This window comes from Cupressus sempervirens, chromosome 2, assembly GCF_028749045.1.
Source record: "Cupressus sempervirens isolate cs-2001-9-10 chromosome 2, ASM2874904v1, whole genome shotgun sequence".
Classification (NCBI taxonomy): Eukaryota; Viridiplantae; Streptophyta; class Pinopsida; order Cupressales; family Cupressaceae; genus Cupressus; species Cupressus sempervirens.
This window is the reverse complement of record NC_143119.1, coordinates 501,085,693-501,111,392: the sequence shown is the minus strand read 5'-3', so window position 1 is coordinate 501,111,392 and position 25,700 is coordinate 501,085,693. Positions and strand designations below refer to the sequence as shown.

At 37.2% G+C, this 25,700-nt stretch overlaps 1 protein-coding gene across 1 annotated transcript in view; it reads left to right on the top strand.

Moving 5' to 3' along the window:
* The window catches only part of LOC149573190 (uridylate kinase PUMPKIN, chloroplastic-like), a 54,213-nt gene extending 38,924 nt beyond the window's left edge, over window positions 1-15,289 (top strand). The window contains exons 5-7 of the mRNA XM_089814367.1: window positions 14,146-14,372; window positions 14,486-14,662; window positions 14,749-15,289. Coding sequence (XP_089670493.1) covers window positions 14,146-14,372; window positions 14,486-14,662; window positions 14,749-14,837 — 493 coding nt within the window. The 3' untranslated portion in view covers window positions 14,838-15,289. The remainder of the gene's footprint in view (window positions 1-14,145; window positions 14,373-14,485; window positions 14,663-14,748) is intronic.
* The last annotated feature ends 10,411 nt before the right edge of the window (window positions 15,290-25,700 follow it).

The window sequence follows — 25,700 nt, the reverse complement described above, 5'->3', positions numbered from 1 at the left end:
AACCATGGAGTTTTTCCAGATAGTAGGTAACCTTACCTTTTTTCAGCTGCTTCTAAACAGGCTGATTCTCCTTCCATGCCTTGCAATCTGATGGCTCTTGCTTTCTTGGCTCACCTTCCATTTTCTAGGCTAGAAAAACATAGATCTTTTGCAGAGAAGAAAATGACACTCACAAAAAGGATGAAAAAATAACAACTTTTAAGACCTAAACACTCCTTCACTAGCACCAGAATACGTGCCTCATTAATATGATAATAATGAAAAGGTACTCGCCCAAATTTTGATGAATCGTTTCATTATTACCAATGCTCCCACAGTTTGTAGAAAAAATATTAATTCCTCCCCACATTAGAGTTAGTCACATAAAACCTTAATAATTCCGTAAGCTCCGTATGGGCACTTAAGTCCTCCCTCCATGTCATCTGTCTCCCAGTGTTGACGGCAATAGTAGCGATCCAGTCAGCCACATTATTAGTTTCTTGGTAGCTATGAGAAATATGGACTTTATTAAAATTATTTAAGAGCCCCTTTATTTCCATGATACTAGCTTCAATAGTCCATGAAATACAATTTTTATTATTTAAGAATTAATTATGTTAAGAGAGTCACCTTCTAGCCAGATTTTTCATTATTTAGTTTCCACTGCCATTCTAACCATATAAAGTGCAGCCATTGCCTGTGCAATATGACGAGAGGAAATGCCAATGGGGACTGCAATAGCATTAACAACTCTCCCATAGTAATCCCTCAAAACTCCTCCACAACCAGCCCTTCTCGGGCTTCCTTTCGCATACCCATCAAAATTTTCTTTTAGCCATCTATTCGGAGGGGAAAGCCAACCAACATCCTCTCTTTTAGAATTAGTTTTAACAAAGATATTCATGGTTGGGTCCACGATATTGAAATCCATTTTTCCTCCATTGCAGGAGATGAAATTCTCCTTAATTGCCGTAATGATTTTTTGACCCACCACCCAAGTTGGGGAATCTTTGTCCTTGAAGAAACGATTGTTCCTATCTTTCCAGATGCCCTAGCGCAAATGAGGGAGAGAGAAGTTCCATAGAACATTGACTTTAGTACCTTTCATAGGACATTTCCAGCTCCTAAAACTATTAGTCAAATTATTATCATGAATATAGGTCACTTTCCAATAATCTAGAACAATCTTCCATACCTCTTGACTAAAGCTAAATGGATGAACAAATGGTCAATGTTTTCCACATCTTTCTTGTAATGATACATCTATTAACCAACTGGAAACCTCTTTTATTCAAATTATCAATAGTCAATATTTTATTTTGAAGAGCAATCCATAGAAAATTTTGATCTTAGGAACAAGACCTCTCATCCACGCCTTACCATGGAGTGGAACTATCTAAAGCCACTTTGTAATTCCCATTTGGATGGATTCTGCAAATAAGAGAATCTTGAGAATTTTGATTAATACTTACAGAATTGAGAGAATTTTGAATAAGTCCAAGGTCTGGATTAATTTCCACAATATTCACTCAATTCCCATTGTTCAAATAATTAGAAACATAGTCTCCAAATCTCTATTTGCACCTCTCTATTGTGTCTCGATCATTAAAAGCACTATCCAGAGGATAGTCTAGAAGTCAACAATCCTCCCAAAACTTCACTCTTCTTCACTCTCCTTCCATCACCCACCTTCCATCTACTCCCTAAAGCCATAATCTCCTTAACCCCTCAAACCACATTCCAAATGGAAGAAGCATTGGAAACCGAGGGGGAATTAAGGAACTCTTGGATAGATGTATTAAACAAATACTTATGTTTGCAAATCTTATTCCATTCCTTGGTTTCCTCAAAGACTTTCCAACCTTGCTTAGCAAGAAGAGCTCTATTCATTATTCTCAAAGGCCTAATACCAAGAGCACCTAAACTCTTCGGCTTACACAATAAGTCTCAAGCCACCAAAGACATTCTTTTCTTTTCCTTTGTCCCCATCCAAAGAAAGTTTTTCTAAATTCTTTCAATAGCATGAACATACTTTGTTGGAATTCTAAAGAGACTTAGGGCATAGGTCGGTAAACTTTGGAGGCAGTATTTCAGCAATGTAATTTTTATTTTACCAGCTTGGTAAGACAATTTCCTTTCCAGCATGCTAGCTTCCTATTAAAATTATCCACAAGAGAATTTTAAAATGACTTAGGTGGCTTTAAACCTAAAGGAAGACCCAAATAAGTTCTTGGCAGTGAAGCAATAACACATCCCATAGTACTAGCAATCTTCACCTGTCTTGGAAGAGGAGTATTAATGAAAAAGATAGAACTTTTCTCCCAATTAATCTTCTGACCAGAGGCATTATGATTAGAGTAAAGATTGAGGGCCCTCTTAAAGCTCCTGGCTTCCCACTATACCCATAAAAATCGAGTCATCAACAAATTGTTCGTGAGAACAAGACATAGGGTTAGATGAAGGCATAATACCATGAATGGTTCCCTTGTTCAAAAGACCCCCAATATGTCTTCCCAAACATTCAGCCATTATAGTGCACAGAATAGGGGAAATAGGATCCCCCTGCCTCAACCCCCTAGTGGGTTTGAAAAAGAGAGAAGAGGCCCCATTAACAAGAACTGCCATAGAGGAAGTAGTTACCAATTGAGAAATAAGTATGATGCACCTTTCACCAAAACCGAAGGCCTTAAGAACTTTAAAAAGGAAGCTCTATTCCTCTCGATCATAGGCTTTAGACACATCCACTTTCATAACAAATCCTTGAGTATTAGAAGTCACCATGGAGTGGATATTCTCATGAACCACAATAATGGACTCTAGAATCTGTCTTCCAGGTACAAATCCATTTTGCTGCTAAGAAATACAATTTGGGAGAACTTTAAGGATCCTCATAGTCAAAACTTTAGAAATGATCTTATAGATCGAGTTACAAAGATTGATAGGCTTGAAAGAATTGAAGGACTCCTCACCAACCTTCTTAGGAATTAGGCAAAAGAAAGCGGAATTAATCTCTTATAACATTTTGCTAGCCCCAAAAAATCTTCTTAACCGCATGACAAATATCCTTACCAATCACATCCTAAAGAATATGGAAGAAAAACATAGAAAACCCATTTGGCCCCGGGGATTTGTCCCCCTCAAAAGAAAAAAATGCCTTATTTCCTCAACTGAGGGGATAGCCACCAGCATTTTATTCTACTCTTCAGAAATTAAGGAGGGAATAAATTCCAAAATTTCATCCTGTCTTACCTATGAAAGACTTTGGTTTGAAGTTAATAAGGAAGAAAGGAAAGCCACAATTTCTTTAGTAATTTCCTCCTCATTCGAAATATCTCTAGAATCAATCTTTAGCCTGGAAGTTCTGCTTGCTGCCCGATGTTTCATAGTTGTTAGGTGGAAGTACTTCAAATTTGTATCTCCTTCCTTTAGCCATATAGACCTTTATCTTTGTCTCCAAAAAACCTCTTCCTTTGCCACTAAATCATGGTACTTGACCAACTTTGCATTTTCTTCTTCTACAAGATCATTAGTGTACCCTTCCACTTGAATTCTATCTTGAATCTCCTTTACATCTTCTTTCAAGGAAGTCTTTTGCTGAAAAATATCCCCAAAAGACCATTTATTCCATATTTTCACCAAATCTTTGACAAATCTCAGCTTCTTGGCCACTCTGAAGAGAGTAGACCCCTCCACCTTAATGTTCCACCAGCTTTCAAAGTCATGCAAAAAATTCGGGTGTTGGATCCACGTTTTTTCAAATCTAAAGGGGAACTTCTCCCAGAAAACGTATCAGCAACAAAAACCAGAGGAAAGTGATATGAAGCCACCTTAGGAATGAAAGATAAAGAATAGACAAAATTCTACATCCAATCAGGAGAAATGATGACCCTATCAAGATGAGCTTGAATGTGGCTCTCCCCCCCCCCCCCTTTTATTACTCTAGGTAAAATTGATTCTTTGGAGGTCCATGTCCGCTAAGGCTTCTTGAATAATAAGATCCATGAGATCAAGTCTACCTTGTAATTGACTAAGATTACCTCACATTTTTTCATGATAATAGAGGGGCACATTAAAATCCCCCATTAAGATCCAACTTCCAACATCAATCTTCCTCTTTAAAGAAGATAAATAGTCCCAATACTTTTTTCTAGCATTCTTATTATTTGGTGCATAGATATTAACCAGAATCTAGTTTACATCTAAGTTGGAGTGATGGAGCTTAAGAACCAACAAATGCTTACTAGAATCAATGATTTGACCATTCAACACAGCTTGATTTGAAATCACCATTGTGCCTCCAGATGCCCCTTCCGAACTGCTAGCCGTAACACCACAATTTTTAAAAGGCCTAATCTTTCCGCTTTTTCCTTGTCCATCTTAGTCTTCTGAAGTAGAAGAATATCCGGTTTATGATCTCGGACCAAACTTTTAACCACATCAACTTTATGGTGGCTATTTAGCCCCCTTATATTCCATGATATGATTTTCATTTCTTTCGTGGGGTATATTCCAGAATAGTAGCCTGTTTTCCATCAACTATATTCTGTATACTCTCTTGTTCTCTTTTGTTCTTCAAGCTTTTACTTCCAACTTTTCCTGGAGAACCAACACCTTTTACAATCGGGGAAGCCAACTCAGAAAGCTTTCTTCTAGTTGACATCCCAAAGCTTTCTTCTAGTTGACATCCCAATCAAAGATGAGGAGGAAGATTCCCCTTCCTTATCAGTCTTCCTATTTCCATTTTTCTGTCTCTTGTCTTCGACTCCTACTAGGCCGCCTTTCTTGACCTTTAAATTATTCTGAGATTCGCCAACACTATCTTTGTCTTTTGGATAGGTTGACATAACAATCTTAATTGAGGGGGAATCAGCACCTGAAATTCCACATTTTTGAGCCTCGCAGATGGAATTAGTTTGGGCTTCCCCTTGTAACGAATCTTCAACTCTGCTCCCTAGAGTTCCATCTTGATCTTCATTTTCATTCTCAGTGATTTCCCCTTCCTCAATACCCCACTTCGGAGTCGACAACTCTAAGATAGGTTCCTGAACTTCAGCAAGTAGAGCAATTTCAATTTGACAATTTTCACCATGCATATACCCTTCAATTTCGGCTTACCCAGCTAAACTTCCTTACCATCATTCCCATCCATGGAGGTTAGAACAATAGCTCCATCCTTCACTCCAACATTCGCCTCATCTTGGGCTATCACCTCTCCATCATTATTAACTTTCTTTTCTTCAGCTTCCTTAGAGGCTTTCTCTTGAGGGTTTGCTAGAGAATCTTCTTTAAGACCTTTATCCTGCCTAGTCTTAGGTTTCCATACCATTTTCTTATCCACTTGGGCTTTCTTCTTTTTTACTTGCCTTTAGTTTGTTTGGACATTTTTTGGCCCAATGATCCACCTTTTTACAATAAAAGCAAGCATTTGGCAGGTCTTCAAATTCCACTTCCTAAGACCATATACCCAGTTTGGAAATTATATCAATCTTCTAAGGAAGATCCTTAAGTTGATGAACCTTCACACATATTCTTGCATACAACAGCCTTGTCTTAGCAGCAGTCATATTATCTATAGCCAATAATTCTCCAAAAGACCTTGCCAGACCTTTGAAAACATCCTTTTGCCAAAACTCCAATGGGAGACCTGAAAGTGATACCCACACAAGGGTTGTGAGGAAAAAGGCATTAGAAAGATCCATATTAAATTCCCACTTCTTAACAGTCAAGGTGCTTTTCCCAAACGACTACAGACCCCTACATAACACCATGTTCATGTCTTCCTTACAAGTAAAAAGAAAGGAAAAGAAGCCCCTTGACATAGCCACAATGTCCTCTTAACCACGAAGGGCCCATTTCCTTTTGACCATAGACCTTAGATTTTAAATATTTGGTCTCAACTCCAAAAATTTACCAAGGTAAATTCCATTGATGATATCGAATAATCCACAATGGGATCTAGGATAAAAACTTGAAACTCCCCTTTTTCCTAACAAGAATTAGAAGTGACAGGTGGAAACAATGACTTACCCGCAGGCTTTTTACCAAATAAAGAAGACCAAAGAGGTCCTTTCTCCATAGTACCTTGATCCACCTCATTAGATGTTAGGATAAACCATAGACATAAATAACAATTACATGCAAATTTAACCAATATCAGAAAATAATAAATTGCACAGAAGAAAACACAAGACACAAGGATTTAATGTGGTTCACCCAATCCCTGGGTACGTCCACCAACAACAAGTCTAATATTATTATTATCCATTGATTACAATCCGCAATCCCTTACAGCTCAATACTGCCGCAAGAAGCTACAATATCATCGTACATTATGAGATCCCTAACCCTAAGCCATTTTATACAAGCTTTTTGCGGCTTACAAAAATAGGGCTAGAATAAGTCGTCCAATAGAAAAAATAACAGCCGAAACCTTTTACAATAGTAGAGTCATTTTTGGCTTACCCCTGCAGAGGCATTTCCCCTCGACCCCACCCTGTACTACAACAAGGAGTGCACTTGGGGCGTTGCCCCTTGACCCCTATAGAAATAATTTGGGGGGAAACTGCGTTGAATAAACCTCCGAGTCTGATTGGGCTCCACATCACAACATTAGATTCACATGGGGGGGCAGCACCTCGAGCACTATTCTCTGCATGTGACGCCCCATCTCCCCCCAGTTTCCTTTGTGGGTCTTGTGAACCATAGGAGCTTCACCATAAATGACAGGACCCACATGATCATCCGTGTTTCCATCTTCATCCTCTTGCTTCAAATCATTGTAGTAGTCCATAGCCCATGACCGTTGTCCGCATCCAGCTTCTCACTCGAACTCTCCATTCAAATTTATCAAAAGATCAATGTTTTGAAAAAAGGGGTAAAAATTTATTCAATCAAAGTCAAAAATTACAGAAAGCCTCAGGCCGAAAAGAACCAGACTCAAACACAAGAACAATTAAATTCTATCATTTTCCACTAACTGCTCAAAAGTCCCAATATACTTAGCAGGAAGTCCATCCCTTCCTGAAATATCCCAACCATCTCCTTTCTCCGACGCCCATTTTGCGAAGACATCAGCCACTCCATTCCATTCCCTAGGAATATGATAGAAAGAGATTCAATCCAAAAAGCTACTCAAATAAAGAATCTCTCGAATAATAGAGGCTAATTGCTAGTTAACATCATCCACACTCTGGTTATTAATCATATCCACAACAATATAAGAATTTGACTCACACAACATCTTCCTCCAACCTAAAGAGCATCCCCGCTCAATAGCTATCTTAATGGCCAAAGCCTCCAAGTTATTGGAATGAACTCCTTTAAAAACAGAGAACAGAAAAATAACATTACCATCTTTACCTCTTCCAATCCCCCCCACACCTGCCTGCCTAGGGTTCTTGCGGGAAGATCCATTAGTATTAATTTTAAGCATATCCATCGGTGGCGGTCTCCAGCTTCCCACCCTACAAACCTTTCTCTTGAGTGGCTGAGATCTCTTACCGCTTGTACATCTCGATCCTTTGTCCGCCAGTCCCAAATTCCTGACAATACTATAGTATCAGGGTCCACAGGTTCAATCATATCACACTTGGCATAGATAGTTTCCTGGAGTCTGCTCAGAATCATCTGCCACAGATTAGTGACTCCCAAACTAGAATTACAAAAAATCCTGCTATTACGTTCTAGCCAAATATTCCAAAGAATAAAAGTAGGTCCAACAGCCCAAGCCACCTGAAGGAACATTGTTTTTGCCAGAGGTTTGCCAAGGCTATCTCAAAATTCAATAAAAGACTCAGTATGAATGCACCCATGACACCATACCCCCCACCACTTATGCTAGATTTCTCTAGAGAGAGGACATAAGAAGAATAAGTGAGAAACACTCTCTCCATTCAAGATACAGAGGGAACAGAGAGAAGGGCCCTGGAACCCTCTTCTCTGAAGGTTATCCCAAGTAAGACATTTCTTCTGAGCAACGAGCCATAAGAAAAATTACACTTTGGCCAAGAGAATTTATTCTAGACCTTCTTCCACCAGGGAACTTCAATTATTCCATGACATTGATTGTCCAGCTAAGCATAACCTTGGGCCACACTGAACTTGCCTTTAGGACTTGGACCCCAAGCAAGGATATCCTTGTCCTTAGAGGAGCTGCACAACCTATTAGAGAGGAGACTAGCTAGATCAGCCTGAATCTCTAAGGAACCCCCCAAAGGCCACTCACTAGGATCCTTCCAACAAGCCACATCCACGGATCCACACTGTTTGACAGTCTTGAAATGAGCCACCTCAATCCATCCTGCAGCAGTAAAAATCTGACAAAGAGCTTGGAAGTGAGGGTAACTGGAAAGAATGGGAGGATGGCCATCCCAAGAGTCGTGCCAAAATAATGCACTGGATCCCTCATTACATATCCAGGAAAGGCCTTCCTTGATAAGAGGAGCTCCCTTTTTAAGAGTATCCCAAATAAAGGAACCCTTTCCATCTAGAGCCAATCTAGGAATATCCTGATACTCCACTCCCGAAAAGTACTTTTAGGCCAGAAGCTTAGCCCAATCCAGATCTTGATTATTGCACCACCTCCACTATAACTGAGCAACTAAAGCCTTGACACCAAGAGCCATACATTTAAGGCCCAGACCCCCAATAAACTTCAGCAAGCAAACTGTGTCCCAATTGACTAAGCTCCACTGAGAAGAGAGAAGATTGCCTGACCAAAAGAATTGTTGAGACAGAGCATCAATTTCTTTCATAACCCCAATGGGAGGAGCTTGCACAAGACACCTGTAAATGGGAAGAGCTTGAATCATTGTCTTGAGAAGGATAACTCTCCTAGTGGAAGAGAGCCACCCACGAGTCAAATGGCTCACCCTGCTACGAAATTTGTCCAAAAGATCTTGCCAATATTCCTCCAACCGAGTCCCCAAAGCTAAGGGGACTCCAAGATAAATCAAAGGAAGAGAGCCAATTTGAAACCTGAGAATCCTGGCAATCTTGAGCTAGATCGGCTGTGGAGTATTAAAGAAATAAATAGATGACTTACCTTCATTAATTTTCTGCCCATAAGCTTTCAAATAAGTGTCTAATATCATTCTGAAATTTCTTGCCTCATTTATAGTAGCCAAGCCCATCAGTCCAGTATCATCCACAAATTGGAGGTGCATGTACATTGGAATATTATTGTTCCACTTCCACCCATGGACAAGCCCTACTCGGCTTGAAATTTTATAAACCTACCTAAGCCCTCTACCATAATAATAAAGAGATATGGAGAGAGAGGATCCCCTTGTCGAAGTCCCCAAGAAGCAGAGTAAAGCTCAGTAGGTTCTCCATTAATAAGAACAAAAAAGGATGGGCAAGTCACACAACTGAGAATCCAATCAACCCATTCCATATCAAATCTGAAAGCCAGAAGCACACGAGCCAAGAATTCCCAGCTAACCCAGTCGTATGCTTTTGCTAAATCCAACTTAATAAACATAACCTTTTCCTTAGACATAGCCATAGAGTGGATAGCCTCTGAAGCAATAACCACCCCATCAAGAATCTGTCTACCACCAACAAAGCCTCCCTGTTCCTTGGATGTCAAAGTAGCCAAATAAGGCTTGAGCCTTTCAGCAATCAATTTGGTGATAATTTTGTAAGTGACATTGCATAAAGCAATAGGTCTGAACTGATCCAAACTGTTTGCCCCGTCAATCTTGGGAATGAGAGCTAGGAAGGTAGCATTCAAAGAGTTGAGCATTTGTTTGTTTTGATGTGATTCCTGGACTACTTCCAGAAGATCAAATTTAATAATCTTCCAAAAATCTTGGAAAAATTCAATGGTAAAACCATCCGGGCCCGGGGCTTTACCTTTCTTCATACCAAAAACCACCTTTTCCAGTTCTTCAAGGAAAATAGGCCTTAATAAAATCCTGTTCATATTGCTAGAAACAAATTGGGGAATGCAATCTAAAATAGTCCTTGTCTCCACCATTGAACAAGGTTCCTCCTTAGAGAAGAGTTGGGAAAAGTATCTAATGGCCTCTAGAGAAATCACCTCTTTGGAAGAGAGTTGATCTCCAAAAGCAGAAATGAGAGAAGAGATAGAATTACCAGACTTGCGAGCCTTAATTGTGTTATGAAAGAAAGCAGTTTTTTTGTCTCCCTCTTGCAACCAATTCACACGAGACTTCTGCTTCCAAGAGATTTCCTCCTGAAGCTCCCATTCCTCTAATGCCCTTAGAGCTGAGGATTTTGCAGAAATTAAATCTAGAGTCCTTCCTTGGTCCCTAATTTGACGAGTGACAATGTCCAGCCTAGCCTGGGCTGCTTGCAATTGGTCTTGAAGATTCCTAAAGCACTGTTTGTTCCACTTTTTAAGTCTGAATTTCACATGTTGAAGCCTCTTCTCAAAGGAGAACATGGAGGTGCCATGAAGAGGCTTGCCTTCATGCCACCAGGCTATCATAAGATCTTGTAGAGAGGGATCCCTCAACCACATCAGCTGAAGCTTGAAAGAGGGATTTTTAGAAGCCTTAAAAGGAGTGACAAAAAGCTTAATAGGCCAGTGGTCAGATTCACTCCAATCAAGAACTTCTGATCTAGTAGACTATCTGATATCGATCCAAAAACAAGAAACAAGGAACCTATCCAGCCTTTCCGAAATGGCCTCTGTCCCACTCCTGTTATTCTAGGTGAATGTACTAGAGCCAGGTTTAACATCAACGAGGTTCAAAGAACCAATATTAGCTATAAGCATACTTGAAGAAGGGCCGAATCGAGCAATCCCACCTCTCTTTTCCTCTAAACTAGTAACAACATTAAGGTCTCCAACCACAATCCAAGGGAGGACAGGATCTAAGGAGTGAACAAAGGTGATATGTGACCACATAAGAGATTTACGCACCAAATCATTAGGAGCGTAAATATTGGAGAACATGCACCTTTCTCCCGTCTCAAAGTGAGAAGCCATCAAAGAGATAGAGGACCTACTCGAAATCCACCACAAAGGAGTCACCTTCCTAGGATTCCAGAAACAAGCGAGTCCACCCGAGCTACCTTGAGCACCCACTCCTACCAGCTACCATGGGGCCACAACTTTGGCCCGCAGCTATCCAAATCATCAACTGTAAGCTTAGTTTCCTGAATGAACACAATATTTAGAGAATGAGAATCTATCAATTTATGAACAACTTTTTGTCTAGGGATGCTGTTCAACCCTCGCACATTCTAGGAGAGAATAATCATTTGGAAGATTGCGAGAAGTGGGAATCAATGGGCTTCACAAACCTTGCTTCAACTAAAGTCTCTCCCATCATCTTAACCTTCTCCCGATCAGTCTTCCTTCCACTCTTAGCAGACTTCTCTGAGGGCCCTTTTTTAAAGGGTTTTTGCTGTAAGCCTAAAGAAGGTGCAACTTTAGTACCTTTTGTGATGTCTAGCATCCCTTTCTGGCCAGGGAACGTAGAAGCTATGATATTAGGGGTGCCCCTAGGTTGTGACCCTCTAGGGACGTCACAATTTTTCTCCTGATCCAATCCATCCAAAGGAACTGGTTGACCTTGTTCCTCTTCTGGTACCTGGGCTAGACTCCTTACCTCCCTCGCCTAGGTCCTCTGAAGAGATCCATCTCCCAAGGGCAACTCAGTTGCTATGCCTTCCTTTTGTACCAAATTATCCAGAACATTAAACCTGTTAAAAGTGCCATCATTTTGTCTGTCCATACAGGTCCTCTTCTTCCCTTTTCCTTTATTGCGTGGGTTAACTAGGATAAAACCCTCCTTGTCTACAGATCCCTCTGGCATAGGGGCCTTACGCTTATCATCCTTAGGGGTCGTCTCAATAGAATCCAATGGTTGAGAAAATTTATTTCGGGGTACTCATGGCATATCCTACATCTAAAAGGTAAAGTCTCATAGTCCAACTGTTGAATCCATGAGGTAGGGCCCAAGCAAATTTCCACAGAATCAAGCAGCGGATTATTAAGATCAACCTCTACACAAATTCGAGCATATGAAATTACCTTTTGATCTTAAGTTTGTGTGGCCGACCCTATCGGTTTCCCAAGCAAAAGTGAGATTGAATGAAGAATATCCTCTCTCCAAAATTCCAGAGGAAGCCGTGGAAGACGAACCCACACTAGAACCCGAGAGGGAATCTCCTCAGCAGAGTTAAACCCGATGTGCCAGGGTTTGATAAAAAGCCCAACTTGGTTAAAGAAATATGGACCATCTTCAAACACCTTATTCCCGTCTGTCATATTTGAAAAAATAACCATAAAATAGTTGTTGGCCACCAGAAGAATCTCCATATCCCCTTCAGGATTCCAAATCCGATGCGCCCACGATTCCAACATAGGAAGAGAAAGACAGAGGCCCAAAAATTTACAGATGAGCGCATGCTTGCCCTAGTATTCTACATCTTCTGAAATCTGCTCTGGTTGAATAACCAAAATTGGTCGATCACCAGATCGCTCTAAACACCCATTCATCTTCTTAAAACAGACAAAACCCTTCGATGATGAAGTGTTCACCCCAGATGGGAGGCTGTCAGTCTGGCCCTTAGCCCCCACCCGCATCAGTATGGAGGAATCAACCATCTCCATATTGGTGGACAAAGTCTAAGACACAAGAATCTCCGATTGCCCCATGTTAAAACCCCAAAAAACTCTATCCCCAATCTGAAAACTTCTTACCTTCAGGCACCAGCACATAACCATGCACAAAGCCCAATAGAAGAAAGGAGGCTACACACTCCAGGCAGCCCTAGCCGACCCAAACCCACTCTTCAACAAAACCCCCACACCCACCTGCAAACACTCCCCGAGCCCCCACGCAGCAGCACCAAACCTCAGTGGCAGGAACGATCCCGTCCAAAGGAGATCAGCAGTGGCGCAAAGGAGCAGGCCTCAAGCACGCAGGCCCTAGCCGCACCAGTCACAAGCCGGCGGAAGAATTCTCAAAGCCGTCCACTAAATCCATTTTGCCACCCAAAAGATCAATGTTGCCCACAGTAATCTTTTGAATAAATCCGGGGTATCCGATTAGTAGCTTTTATGTCATACAAGCTTGGTTGTTAGAAAGAAATATCTAAGGGCGGGGGCCCTAGCTCAGTTGGCTAAATCTTCCCTGTTGCAGGGGGTTGGTCACGGGTTCTAGTCTCCCCCGTCCTCATGGTACCGGTGGGCGTGTCGCGCCAGCGCTACCGGTCATGTTAAAAAGTTTACCAGGCGCACTTTTTGAAAAAAAAAAAAGAAGAAGAAAGAAATATCTAAATTCTGTCACATTCTTATAGATGAATGAGTTGCCATTGCAGATTCTCTCATCAATTTGATTAGCTTCGGGCAGTTTTTTTTTGATGAATTGAACTTGGGAGCATATCATTCCTGAATTTTCATACCGAATTGTTCACAACTTACTTTGTTTTACTACTTGGTACTTTGCATCCAATTATCAGCATATAAATTAACTTACAGATCTTGCAAAATCTGAACCCCTGTGAGAGCTGGGAACAAATTTGTATGGACATCTTTAAAAGTTTTAGCAGAACATGAAGAGATGAAAAATATTGAAGTGAGTTGTATTTGTGGTCTAACCTTATCTGAGCAGGCTTGATTTGTCACAATTTACCCTCATTCTGCAGTTACATTTGTTTCATATTAACAAGTCTCAGCAAGTTTGCTTGTTAGGATTTGTAAGTCGCAGTTAGTGAGCCAGGAAACACAGGAAACTAATAAAAAATCTAAAGTCGAAAATAAAAACATTAGAAACTATTTTTTGTTTACGCTATTTAAAAAGAATTATGGATAGTCTGAGTCCAGCTTTGGCTTGCCAATTTTCCGTCAAGTCTGACTACTACTATGGTTTGTATTTTGTAATGAGGTGCAGTACCAGATATTCCAACTGCACTATAGTAGAAATTAAAATACTTTACAAATTAGAAATGATTCATTGATTAATGATGAATGAGTTATAACTTCATATCAATGTTTTTTTCAATATTGTTCTATGATGACATTCTTTCATTACTCCGAAGTGAAAGAAAGTTGTTTTTTTGTTGTATCTTTTAATTGGTACTCATCAAGTTTCATTGTAATATATATGGACATATTTCTTTATGCATGTTTATATGGAAAATATAATTTTGGAAAAGGGGAAGATAAACCTTAGGGATTGTATGTAGGATGCTGGCAACTGTTATGAATGCTATTTTCTTACAAGCAACAATGGAGAGCATTGGCATTCCAACTCGTGTCCAAACTGCATTTCGGATGTCAGAAGTTGCCGAACCTTATATACGAAGAAGAGCCATCAGGCATTTGGAGAAGGGAAGAGTTGTCATCTTTGCTGCTGGAACTGGTAATCCTTTTTTCACAACAGACACTGCAGCAGCTTTGCGTTGTGCAGAAAGTAAGTCTACATTTGCTCTCTTAAGGATCAAGAATATTGTGTCTTAGCAGTGTCATGGAAGTAGCTTTGAATCATGTTTTGTGCCTCTGATCATTGAAATTTGGTTTATCCAGTAAATGCCGAGGTTGTGTTGAAAGCAACAAATGTTGATGGAGTCTATGACAGTGATCCAAGGGCTTGTCCGGATGCCTCTCTTCTTGATTTTGTTACTTATCGTGATGTCACATGTAAAGATTTATCAGTGATGGATCTAACAGCAATAACACTCTGTCAGGAAAATAACATACCCAGTAAGTATTGTATCATATGAGTTATCTATTTATCTGAAGTGATGATTTCTTAAAACTGATCTGCAACATTATTGTTTTTTCTGCAGTTGTGGTTTTCAATTTGAATAAGCCAGGAAATATATGTAGGGCTCTTTGTGGTGAGCGTGTGGGCACCTTGATTGCTGAAAGTTGTTGAGTGAGCAGACATAGTAAATCGGGATGTGAGTTTTACCAAAAATTATATACTCCATGACCATGGTCTGATCCAAATATTTAATAGTGGCTGAACTTGCTTCTCCATATTTCTGCATTGCTCTTCTCAAAGCTTTTCTGTACCTGCAGCAGACAGATCTGGTAACAAGTCTGCACACCCAACAATGACAAGAAGATTATGTAAATACTGATCATTTTGTTTACTTGTATGTATGCCAAAACCACAGATTGTAAAAAGACTTTTGTAATTCATCCATCAAAATTAGACTGATTTTATTTTTGAGGGAGCTTGTTACAAAGTTCTAGTAATTTAATGGCCCTTATCTAGGGTTTTTTGTTTCCTTTCCTCGACCAAAATAATAGGCATGATCAATATGACAGGAATGTGCAATTTTTTATATACCCAATATTCAATTTCAAGATTCCTTATCAAAATTTACTTTTTGAAAAATGGATGACGGCATTGTTCCTTACCACGATTTTCCTTCTCTATAATGATATTATGCATTCCCAGAGTATTGGAAGAAGTACATCTAATCTATGGATATAATAATAATCTGATACACCTTAATATCACATTAACATTGACATAGGTATGTACATTAGGGGTCCATTTAAAAGGGATAAATTTTCTTCTGTAATTCAATAGCATCAATATTCTTGGGGAGAACAGTAGAATTTTTTTGGGGTAAATTCATGTAGAACATTTGGAATCGGATTGTTAATTTATCCACTTAACGGGAACAGTGTGCAGGCAAGACAATTTCCAAGAATCTTTCTAATAGTGCAGGCAGTGCCGTTGGGGATCTCTATCTCGCCTATAAAACCCTTTTGGGTGCTGCAATGCCTAAGAAAGAAAACTGCTTGTTTCATAACCTTCTCTGTTGTAGACATTCTATGGAAAATCATTAACCCAAAAGGAGCCCATCATTGATTTTATTAAAGATATATCTCGTGTAGAGCAGTAGCCCTGTCAAGTAGAGCTGCTGCACAATCTTCCAAAGTTCCCTCAGGCAGATATTGTGGCAGTGAACTATGGTTGGCATGGATTATATTTTCTCGATTACGCTTTATCCTATTTTGGCTTTTTTGGTCCTTCTGATCCAAAAGTTTATTTTCTTGGTGTTTTATAAATGTAAGTTTATCATGTTAGTACTAAATGTTGACATAAGTGGATATTGTTTGTCATATAAAATGTAAATAGATTTGTAGTTGGTTGTTGGGAGATTAAGGTAGTTCAAGTACATGGTTGAAACAATGGCTTGTATGAATCAAATGTAAAAGTTTTGAAGACATCCGGGCCTATGTGAATGGTAGTACATGTCCCTGTATTTTAAAATGTAATTATTTAGTTATTTGTGCAACCAAAACCTACAAGTGGTATCAATGCCCTTGGTAGACCCAAAAAGAAGGAGAAAAGGTTAGGAGGGAAATCTTATGACATGTGATTGTGTTTCAGAATATATATGTCTATCATCTCGGTATAAGAAGAGATTGTTCATGGCATTTTAATGGATTACAAGTTCTTATCCCATCTTGTCCAAATGATTTTGCTTTTTTGGTTCCTACAATCCAAAAGATTTTTTTGTTTGTGTTTTATGGCTATAGATCATTTACTTATAAATGTTAATGTAAGTTGTAATTCTTGTGATGTAAATGTAGTTATGTGAATATTTATTTAGAGGTTAAGGTGTTTCATTTGTTTTAAAGAAGACTTATATAAGCCAAATGTTGAGGAGTATCTTTTTGAATATAACTCGCATCAAGTTCTTGCTAATAGTATGATTGTTTGTGTTAGTTTGAAGATCTAATCAGTGCCACTAAAGAGCAAACTAATTTGCATTGTTTTGTTTAAGGGACCAAGATATTAAAGACTCAAAGACTTCTAAAGAAATCCTTTAAAGAAATTGGGCTAAGACTATAAAGAAGGGTTTTCTTACTTTTGCAATTTTTTTATAAGTATAAAAGTAGTTTTTTATTTTAGTATTTAACCTATGAATGTGAAAATCTAAAAAGTTGATGCCTTAGCAATAATATATAAATAAAATAAAATAAAAAACACGAAACTAAAACACAAATATAACCAAAAGATTTTTTATATATTAAAGAATCAAGGGGAAAAATTCTTATGTATATGGATGAATTGAAATTAAGAAAATATTTGCAAATTGTTAAGTTGTAGGTAAACAACTTTTAAATTTAATTAATTGTGTCTTCATAAAACATTGCTTTGCAACTTCTTACTCCATTCAGGTGTAAATGGATGCTCTCTCTGGGGAAGTCCCTACACCCCCTGATCTTGTTACCCCTCGTGCTCTGGTGGCATTTTCCCAGATTTGGCTCTAGTCCTCAAATCTCACGATGGAGAGACAATGTAGGTGTTATGCAAATCTTAATTAGACTAAAGATTATTTTTTCTCTACTTCCATTGATGTGGTTCCCCCAGATTTTTTTTGTACAGGGGTTTGAGCATAACACCCCCATTATGGGGTAAAGGGACATCGCCTCTTCCATTGTCCTAGGGGAGGGCCCCAAACAATGACTTTATTATTGTAAAAGTTGTTGCGAGTTACTTTTCTATTAGATAACATATTTTAATCCCAATTTTATAACTAACATAAGTCTTGGATATAATGGGTTAGGGATTTCATATGATGATTTAGTAGTTTTTTGTAGATTACTTGGTAAAGACTAGTAGTAAACCAGTGTGCAAGAAATAGTGACAGAGATAGTTGCAAGCATTTTGATAATATCTTATTAGCGAATATGAATTAATTATTGCAAGCTTAGAGGGTGATAGAAGACTTGTTCATGCACATATATTTAAGAGTGAAGTATTTAGATGATTCTAGAAAGATCTCTATTGTGAAATGTGCAATATATTTTACTGATAGCCGATTGTGCTAGGTAAATGCAATATCTTTGTTATAAGTTGTGGGAAACTCAATTTAATGGTTATAATGATGCTTATGAAGGCGTGTACACCTTGGCATGGTCTAATTAATTGTATATTGGGGAAGCTCTAACAAGCCAACATAGTTTATTATTTGTAAAGGGTATTAAAGGAAAGGTGTTTTCCTTGGTTGGGTATGCATGGTGGTATGTTTGGATACATATGATGCAAAATTTTATGTTAGATGATTAGAGAAGAGCACAAATTATGTTGGTTGGTTGAAGTGGGCTTCAAGGAATTGTTTTGGAAGTAGCAAATCAGTCAGTTCATGTTATTGGATATGTTATCCTGAAAGTATTGTCTTTCACGTTTGTTGGAGCATTTAGGCAGTGGGTCTATTTGTTCTTATCAACCTCTAACATGTTTAGAACTTTCTAACAAGGGTTCAAGGTCTTCTTATAGGGATTGCTATACTAAATACATTGTTTTTGACTCCTAACAAGGTCACATCCTTTCACAAGGAACTTTTAGAACATTATCTAGTGAGTACCATCTCCACCGCAGTTTTCCCTATGATCAAGGGTTTCCTTAGTCAACAAATCATTGTGTTATGATCTATTATTTCTTATTGTTTTGCATCATTGTTTTTAATTGTTGGAAATCACATTTATAAGTTTGGATTTAATGTTCACAACTGATTCACCCTCTAGTTTCGTGTGGACTTTACTTCTTAACAATTTGTATTAGAGCATCATATCCTCTTTGAGAAGAAATCTTAACTGCTTGATGAGATTTACTATGGTTTACAAGGAGATCCCTAAATTTGATGGTGATAACTATGACAGAAGAACAAGATGCAAACACATCTAATCTATATGAGAGTTGATTATTGGTTGAAAACAAGGGATAAAGTTGATGTCAAAGTTGAAAAGGATTTGTATTTATGCACTGATGAGGAGAAGATATTCTAGTACAATATAATTGCAAGAGAGGCACTTATCAATGCCTAGTTTGGATCAAAATTCATTGAGGTAGATGAACTTGACCTAACACATGACATTTGGACTATGAAAAGTTAAATGAATGTGATGAATATATAAAGAAAGAAAAATTGTGGAATTATAAAATTAAATTAGAATTTACTAGAATGCAAGAAGATGAGATTATTAGAGCATATATGCAGATGATTACTGGAATTGCAACTAAGACAAAGAGCGGATGTGGAACTATAACAAAATATGGGGTCATTCAAAAGATTCTCAAAATCTTTAACACCAACCTACGAGAACAAGGTAAATGCAATTGAAGAAGTCATTCCTCTTATTAAAGGTTTCAATAGGGAAATGTTAATTGATAAGTTGCAATCTTTTGAAACTGGAATATTAAAAGACAATTCTCCTAGAATTGAGTCTTCTTTTAGAGTTAGTGCACATAAAGATAAGAGGGCACTAACCAAGAGTGCAAACACTAGTAGCAGAAATATTGGAGAATATGAAATTGAATGGGCATAAATTTAGAAAGAAGAAAGAAAGATGGATGAACTTGAAGCCTTGATTGTAGAAAGAGAGAAATGAGGTACAAGATTATTCAAAGGTAAGTTGTCTATATATTATTTTGATTAAGCAAAAAAAAGTTTTGAAAGGACTCGAAACCTTGTACAAAGGGACAAGAAAGATATAACAATGAGGATCATAAAACAATTGTGGAAAACAACTCGACAAACTAGAGGGACACAAGCAAGTTCCCCACAAGAAGGCAAACAACCCAAGAAACCACAGACCATCAAGATTTACATTTTGGTCCAGACTTTTGAGAATGTAAAGACATATCAAATGAAGGTTTGGAGGATTTTCTTTTTTTTCCTTTAACTAATGTCCAACCATCCTCCACCTTCCCAACAACCTTCTACCAATCCCCACTGACCCCCAAACCCCTCACTGCAGGAGAAGCACCAACAACACATTTATGGACAGAGTCAACAACAAAAAAAGGGACATCATCAATATTTTGACTCAAAGCCGCCAAAGGGACAACAATCAAATCAATAGAGTCGGCAGTAAGAGAAGTGTTAGCAACAACATTTTGAGTCAAAACCGTCGAAGGGACAACATTCAAATCACCAGAGATAACAATAGAATCCTCAACCAAAGAGAGATCAACATGAGAAGAGCTATCCAACCCATCCACCTCCGTGGATACTTTCTGAACCGTATAGTGATCATCAAAAACCCCCAACCACCAAGAAGATGATTTATTTGATTGAACCATGTCAGAGGAGCATTGCAGAATGAGATGGTTGGTCCTATGACATTTCCTACATTTGAAGGGAATACCCTCATAATCACGAAGCTAAACCCAAGAACCATTTGGCCCAGCCAACTTTATCTTTTCAAGAGGCCCCTTGGAGACATCTATCTCCACAAGGATGCAAACATATGTCATCCTATAGATATTGGAGGAAATCGAATTAACTAGCAAGAAATCCCCAAGGGCATCCCCCATAGCCTCCAAGATTGAATCCAGCCAAAAGTGAAGGGGAAGATTCGATAGTTGTACCCAAAGAGGAACCTTATTAAAGGATTCATTATTCAAATTAAAAGCCAGATACCAAGGCTTAGCCATTAGGGGGAATCTTTCCTCCCAAGAGAAGCCACGACCTAGGATGGAATTTCTATCATCAACATTAGCGAATTTCACAATAAAAAAATCCCCTTGCCACAGGGTAAATCTGAACTAAACCCAAAATGATTGGTTCCCAAAATTTGGAGATCCAAGCATGCAAATCTAAAAGAGAGGGCCAAAAACCCCTAAATCTAAAAATAATAACAATAGTAATCTTCCACATATGTAGAAATCTCATCCACAATATTTGAATCTAGATGAAGCACAATCAAGTTACTTATAGAAACAGGCACAAGTGAACAACTAACAACAGTCGAACGAAGCCCCTTCTTCAAAATAGGAGCACCAATACCTTCCTCAAAAGCAACCACATTTGCATAGGAAATAGCAGATCTCCCCACATCAACCTTAGGTCCAATAGGAGAACATAGAGAATCCACAACATGAGCAACTGGAGCAACAAGAGCAGAATCCTCAACAACAGCCAGAGGATGAAGGGCGAGAGACAACTTGATGAGCCCCAGCAAGAGCAGTGGGGACGGAAGTAGGTGCAGGATTTGGAGCCTTCGCGTGAGCAGGAGTGAGAGCCTTCATTTCAAATTTGCCTATATATTGTTATAACTACAATAAGGTTGATCTATTTGCATCAAGATGTCCTACAAATGAGCCCGAGGTTAAGTCTAGACCTTACAAGTCAGAATTTCCTAAAGAATGTCTCTATGTTAGTGATGATAAAATTGCGACCAAGGATATTAACTTTAAGGGCAGTACTAATGAGGATGAAATAGGATTTGTTGCTATTAAAGAAGAAAAAAATACTTGTTTCACATGTTAACAAGACAATAACAAATTAGATTATAGACAGTGGTTGTTCACATCACATGGCAAGTGACAAAAAAGGGTTTGTAGAATTGAAGAGATATAATGGAGGTGTTGTTAGAAAATGCACCCTATTTGATAAAAGGAAAAAGTTCTATATCAGTTGAATGTAAGACTAACATTGATGATATATTATTTGTTGATGGATTGAAACATAATTTGCTAAGTGTTCGATAACTTGTAGACAAGGGTTATCATTTGCAATTCATTGATAAGAAATATTCAATTAAGGATAAGAAAAGAAATGAGATTGCCACATGTACACCAACAAGAGGTAATGCATTTTAGTTGAATCCCTATGAGACAAGTTGTTTTATTGCAAACATTGATGACACTTGCTTATAACATGGACAATTCTATCACATAAACTTTGATAATATAGTGAAGGTTAGTAATTCCAATGCGGTCAAATATCTACCTAATATTGCAAAACCTTCTAACATGACGTGTGATGGAAAAACAAAAAAAATACATTTTAAAGATATTTTTTTACTATTTAAGAGAAGTTGGAGATTGTATGCTCACATTCACGTGGATCTACCAAGACACAAACATTCTATGGTGAGAGATTTTTAATTTCTTTCATTGATGATTTCACTAGGATGATGTGGGTTTCTTTCTTTAGTAAAAAATCTGAAGCATTTGATAAATTTAAGATCTTTAAGGAAAAAATTGAGAATGAATTAGGATTAAGGATAAAATGTTTAAGGTCTAATAGAGGTGGAGAATATACATCTAATTAGTTCAATGCATATTGTGAGGATAATAAAATTCATAGACAAAATTCAACACCTAAAACACAACAACATAATAGAGTAGTAGAGAGAAGAAATAAAACAAATTGTGAGGAAACAAGAGCGATGTTACTTGAAGGTAAAATATCACATGTATATTGTAGATAAGAAATAAATACAATAGTTTATACCATGAACAGAGTTCAAATTAGACAAGGAATAGGTAAAACACCTTATGAGCTTTGGTTTAGTCATACACCTACTGCTAAATATTTTAGATTTTTTAGGAGCAAATGTTATATTAAAAGAGATGATGAAATAGGAAAGTTTGATCCTAGAAGTGATGAAGGAATATTTCTTAGATATTCAACTAAAAGTAAGGATTACAAATGCTATAACTTAGACCTAAAGAAGATTGTTAAAAGAGAAAAAGTTAGAATTGATGAAAAATTTCATGTACAAGAGAGAACTTTTGAGTATGATTCGGATAATGATACAAATCAAGTAAGCATGAGTCAGAGACATATACAAAATCAAAATGGATAACAAGAACTATTATTTGAGATTGGTGATAGAATTCATGTCCAACTTGATGAAACTAGAGAAGAACAAAAATACCAAGGTATGTATCTTCAAATCATCTTGAAAATTAGATTATTGGTAATGTAAGTAGTGAAGTAATGTCAAGAGGAAGAATGAGAATTGAGAATTGTTTTATTTCATAAATTTAACCTAAGAATACTAATGAAGCATGCAAAGATGAAGTCTAGACTAGTGTTATGAAAAAAGAACTTGAGCATATTGAGAGAAACAATACTTGGGAATTAGTCTATAGGCCTAAAGATAAGAGTGTTATAGGAACAAGGTGATTATTAAAAAAAATTGAATGAGAAAGGGAAAAAGGTAAGGAACAAATCAAGGTTGGTATGCAAAGGTTATTCACAACAAGAAGGTATTGACTTTGAAGAAACCTTCACCCCTCTAGCAAGAGTAGAAGCAACTAGATTATTTTTGGCATATGCATCTAACAAGAATTTTAAAGTATATCAGATGGATGTCAAATTAACTTTCTTGAATGAAGACCTCAAGGAAGTCTACCTTGAGAAGCTTAATGGATTTTCATTTATATAACAAAAAGACTTGAAATGTAAGTTGAAGAAAGCACTTTATGAATTAAAGCAAACACCTAGAGTTTAGTATGCAAGGTTAGATAAACACTTGACAAAATTGGGATTCAAGAAAAGGTAATGATGATGGTAGTCTATACCTAGCCTTAATTTATATGGCTTATAGAGTTATCAAGGTATTTGTGGATGCCATAATTTTTGGAGGAAATGATGAAGTGAGTAATAAATTTTCTAATAAAATGAAAGGAGAATTTGAGATTTTTATGATAAGTGAAGTAAAGTACTTTTTGGGATTGAAAATAACTCAAAGAAAAGATGGTAATTTTATACCTCAAACTAAGTACCTTAAGGAGTAATTGGTGAGATTTGACATGGAAAATTGTAAACCACTTGGAACACCTATGGTAACATGATGTAAGTTGACAAATAATTATGATTCCCCTAGTACTATTCAGATAATATATAGATCAATGATTGGTGGATTACAATATTTGACTCACATTAAACCTGATATTGCTAGTGCAATTGGTATTGTAGCAAGGTATCAAGCAGATCCTGATGAATCACATCTTGCAATAGTAAAATGATGTTTGAAGGGAACCTTGGAATATGGTTTTTGGTATGATAGATCTAATGACTTTATATTGTATGCCTATACTAATGTTGATTGGGAAGGAAATGTAGATGACAGGAAAAGCAACAATGGAGGATAATTTTTATTGGAGGAAGATTTGTGTCATTGTTAAGCAAGAAACAAGATTGCATTTCAGAATCTACAATAGAAGAAGAATGCGTAGTAGCAACAAATGATTGTAATCATATAATGTGGATGCAATAGATAATAAAGGATATTGGTATACCATTCTTTGAACCTATTATGATGCATTGTGACAATACAAGTACAATTAACATGTGTAAGAATTAAGCACATTGCAACTAAGTATCATTTTTCGAGAGAGTTAAATCTTTGAGAAAGAAATTAGATTGGAAGATGTGAACACAAAAGAGAAGGTAGAAAATATATTCACTAGATCATTAGCTAAGGATATTTTTGAGTACCTTAGAAGTATGCTTGGGGTAATGACCCCACCTTGTGCATAGTAATTGATGCAAATTTGCACTAATTCATTGTATTTAGACCATACTTATTCATATGGATGTGATGCCCAATATTAATCCTTATGGGGATTGATCGCATGGTGCATAGCTAATCATAGAGCTTTTATATAGTGATTTAATTCAGATACTTTGATGAAGATATTCACCAAATCATGGGGAGAGAACTTGACTAAAGAGGATCAATGAGATACTTTGATATTTGGCATATTGATACCTTCGCCATTGATATCAAAGGGGGAGAAGATCAATGAAAAACCTTTCACTAGGGAAGGTATATGTAGGGAAGTATCATAAATAATTAGGAAGGTATATGCATAGGTGAAAACTATATATGTTGAGGGTATTCAAAATATTATATTTCTATTGTTTATTTTGGAATGATGGTTTTTTAGCATATGTTGCCATCAATGAAAAAAGGGGAGATTTTTAGGAATTGAAGACTTTGTTGATACTTGGATGAGTTTCTGAGATGTTGTATTGATGACTACTTTTTTTATTGCTAACAAAACATGTTCTTGTGTTCATGGCATACACAAGCTTTGTATATCGCAAGTGATTTATCAGTTCAACAAAGTTACTAGTTGACAAAATTATGTACATGATCTTACATGTGTGCAATAAAATGAGTATAGATATCATATCTATGTTTGCTATGCTTTATGTGATGATATGGTTATTTTATAGAGTGCTTGGTGAAGATTGGTAGTAGATCAATGTGGAGGAAATAATGACAAAGTAGTTGCAATCATTTAGTTATATCTTATTGCAAATATGCATTAGCCATGGAAATCTTAGAAGGTGATAGAAGACTTGTTTGTGCACATATATTCGGGAGTAAGAAGTACTTGGATTATTATGGAAAGGTTGCTAGTTTGAAACCCACATTATATTTTATTGACATCCGACTATGTTGGGAAAATGTGTGATTTATCATTGGCAAATGTACTATCTTTGTTGTAACATGCAGGAAAATTAATGTAATAGTTTTAGTGATGCTTATGAAGGCATGCATTACTTGGCATAGTCCTATGAAATTAATTATATATTGGGGAAAATCTAACATGCCAATCTAATTAATTATTTATAAATGCTATAAATGAAAGTTGTTTTCCTTGGATGGGTATCCATGAAAGCATGTTTGGATACATATGATGCAAACATTTATCCTAGATGATCATATCATAGGAGAAATGATATTTTGTTAATACATGCCTGATTACTGAGAGGGGAGGGGTGAATCAATAATCAAAAAATTTACCAATTTAAAATTCTTTAAGCTTTAAGTACCAAAACATTCATTATAAATAAAAATTTCAAAACATACATCTACAAGTAATCAATCACACAGTGTAAATAACAACATATTAATTTTATGGAAACCCAATTTGGGAAAAAACATGGTGGGAGTTAGTGCCCATTAAATTTGTACTCTTCTGGAATACAACTTGTAAGGAGCTTAACCCGTTAAAGGT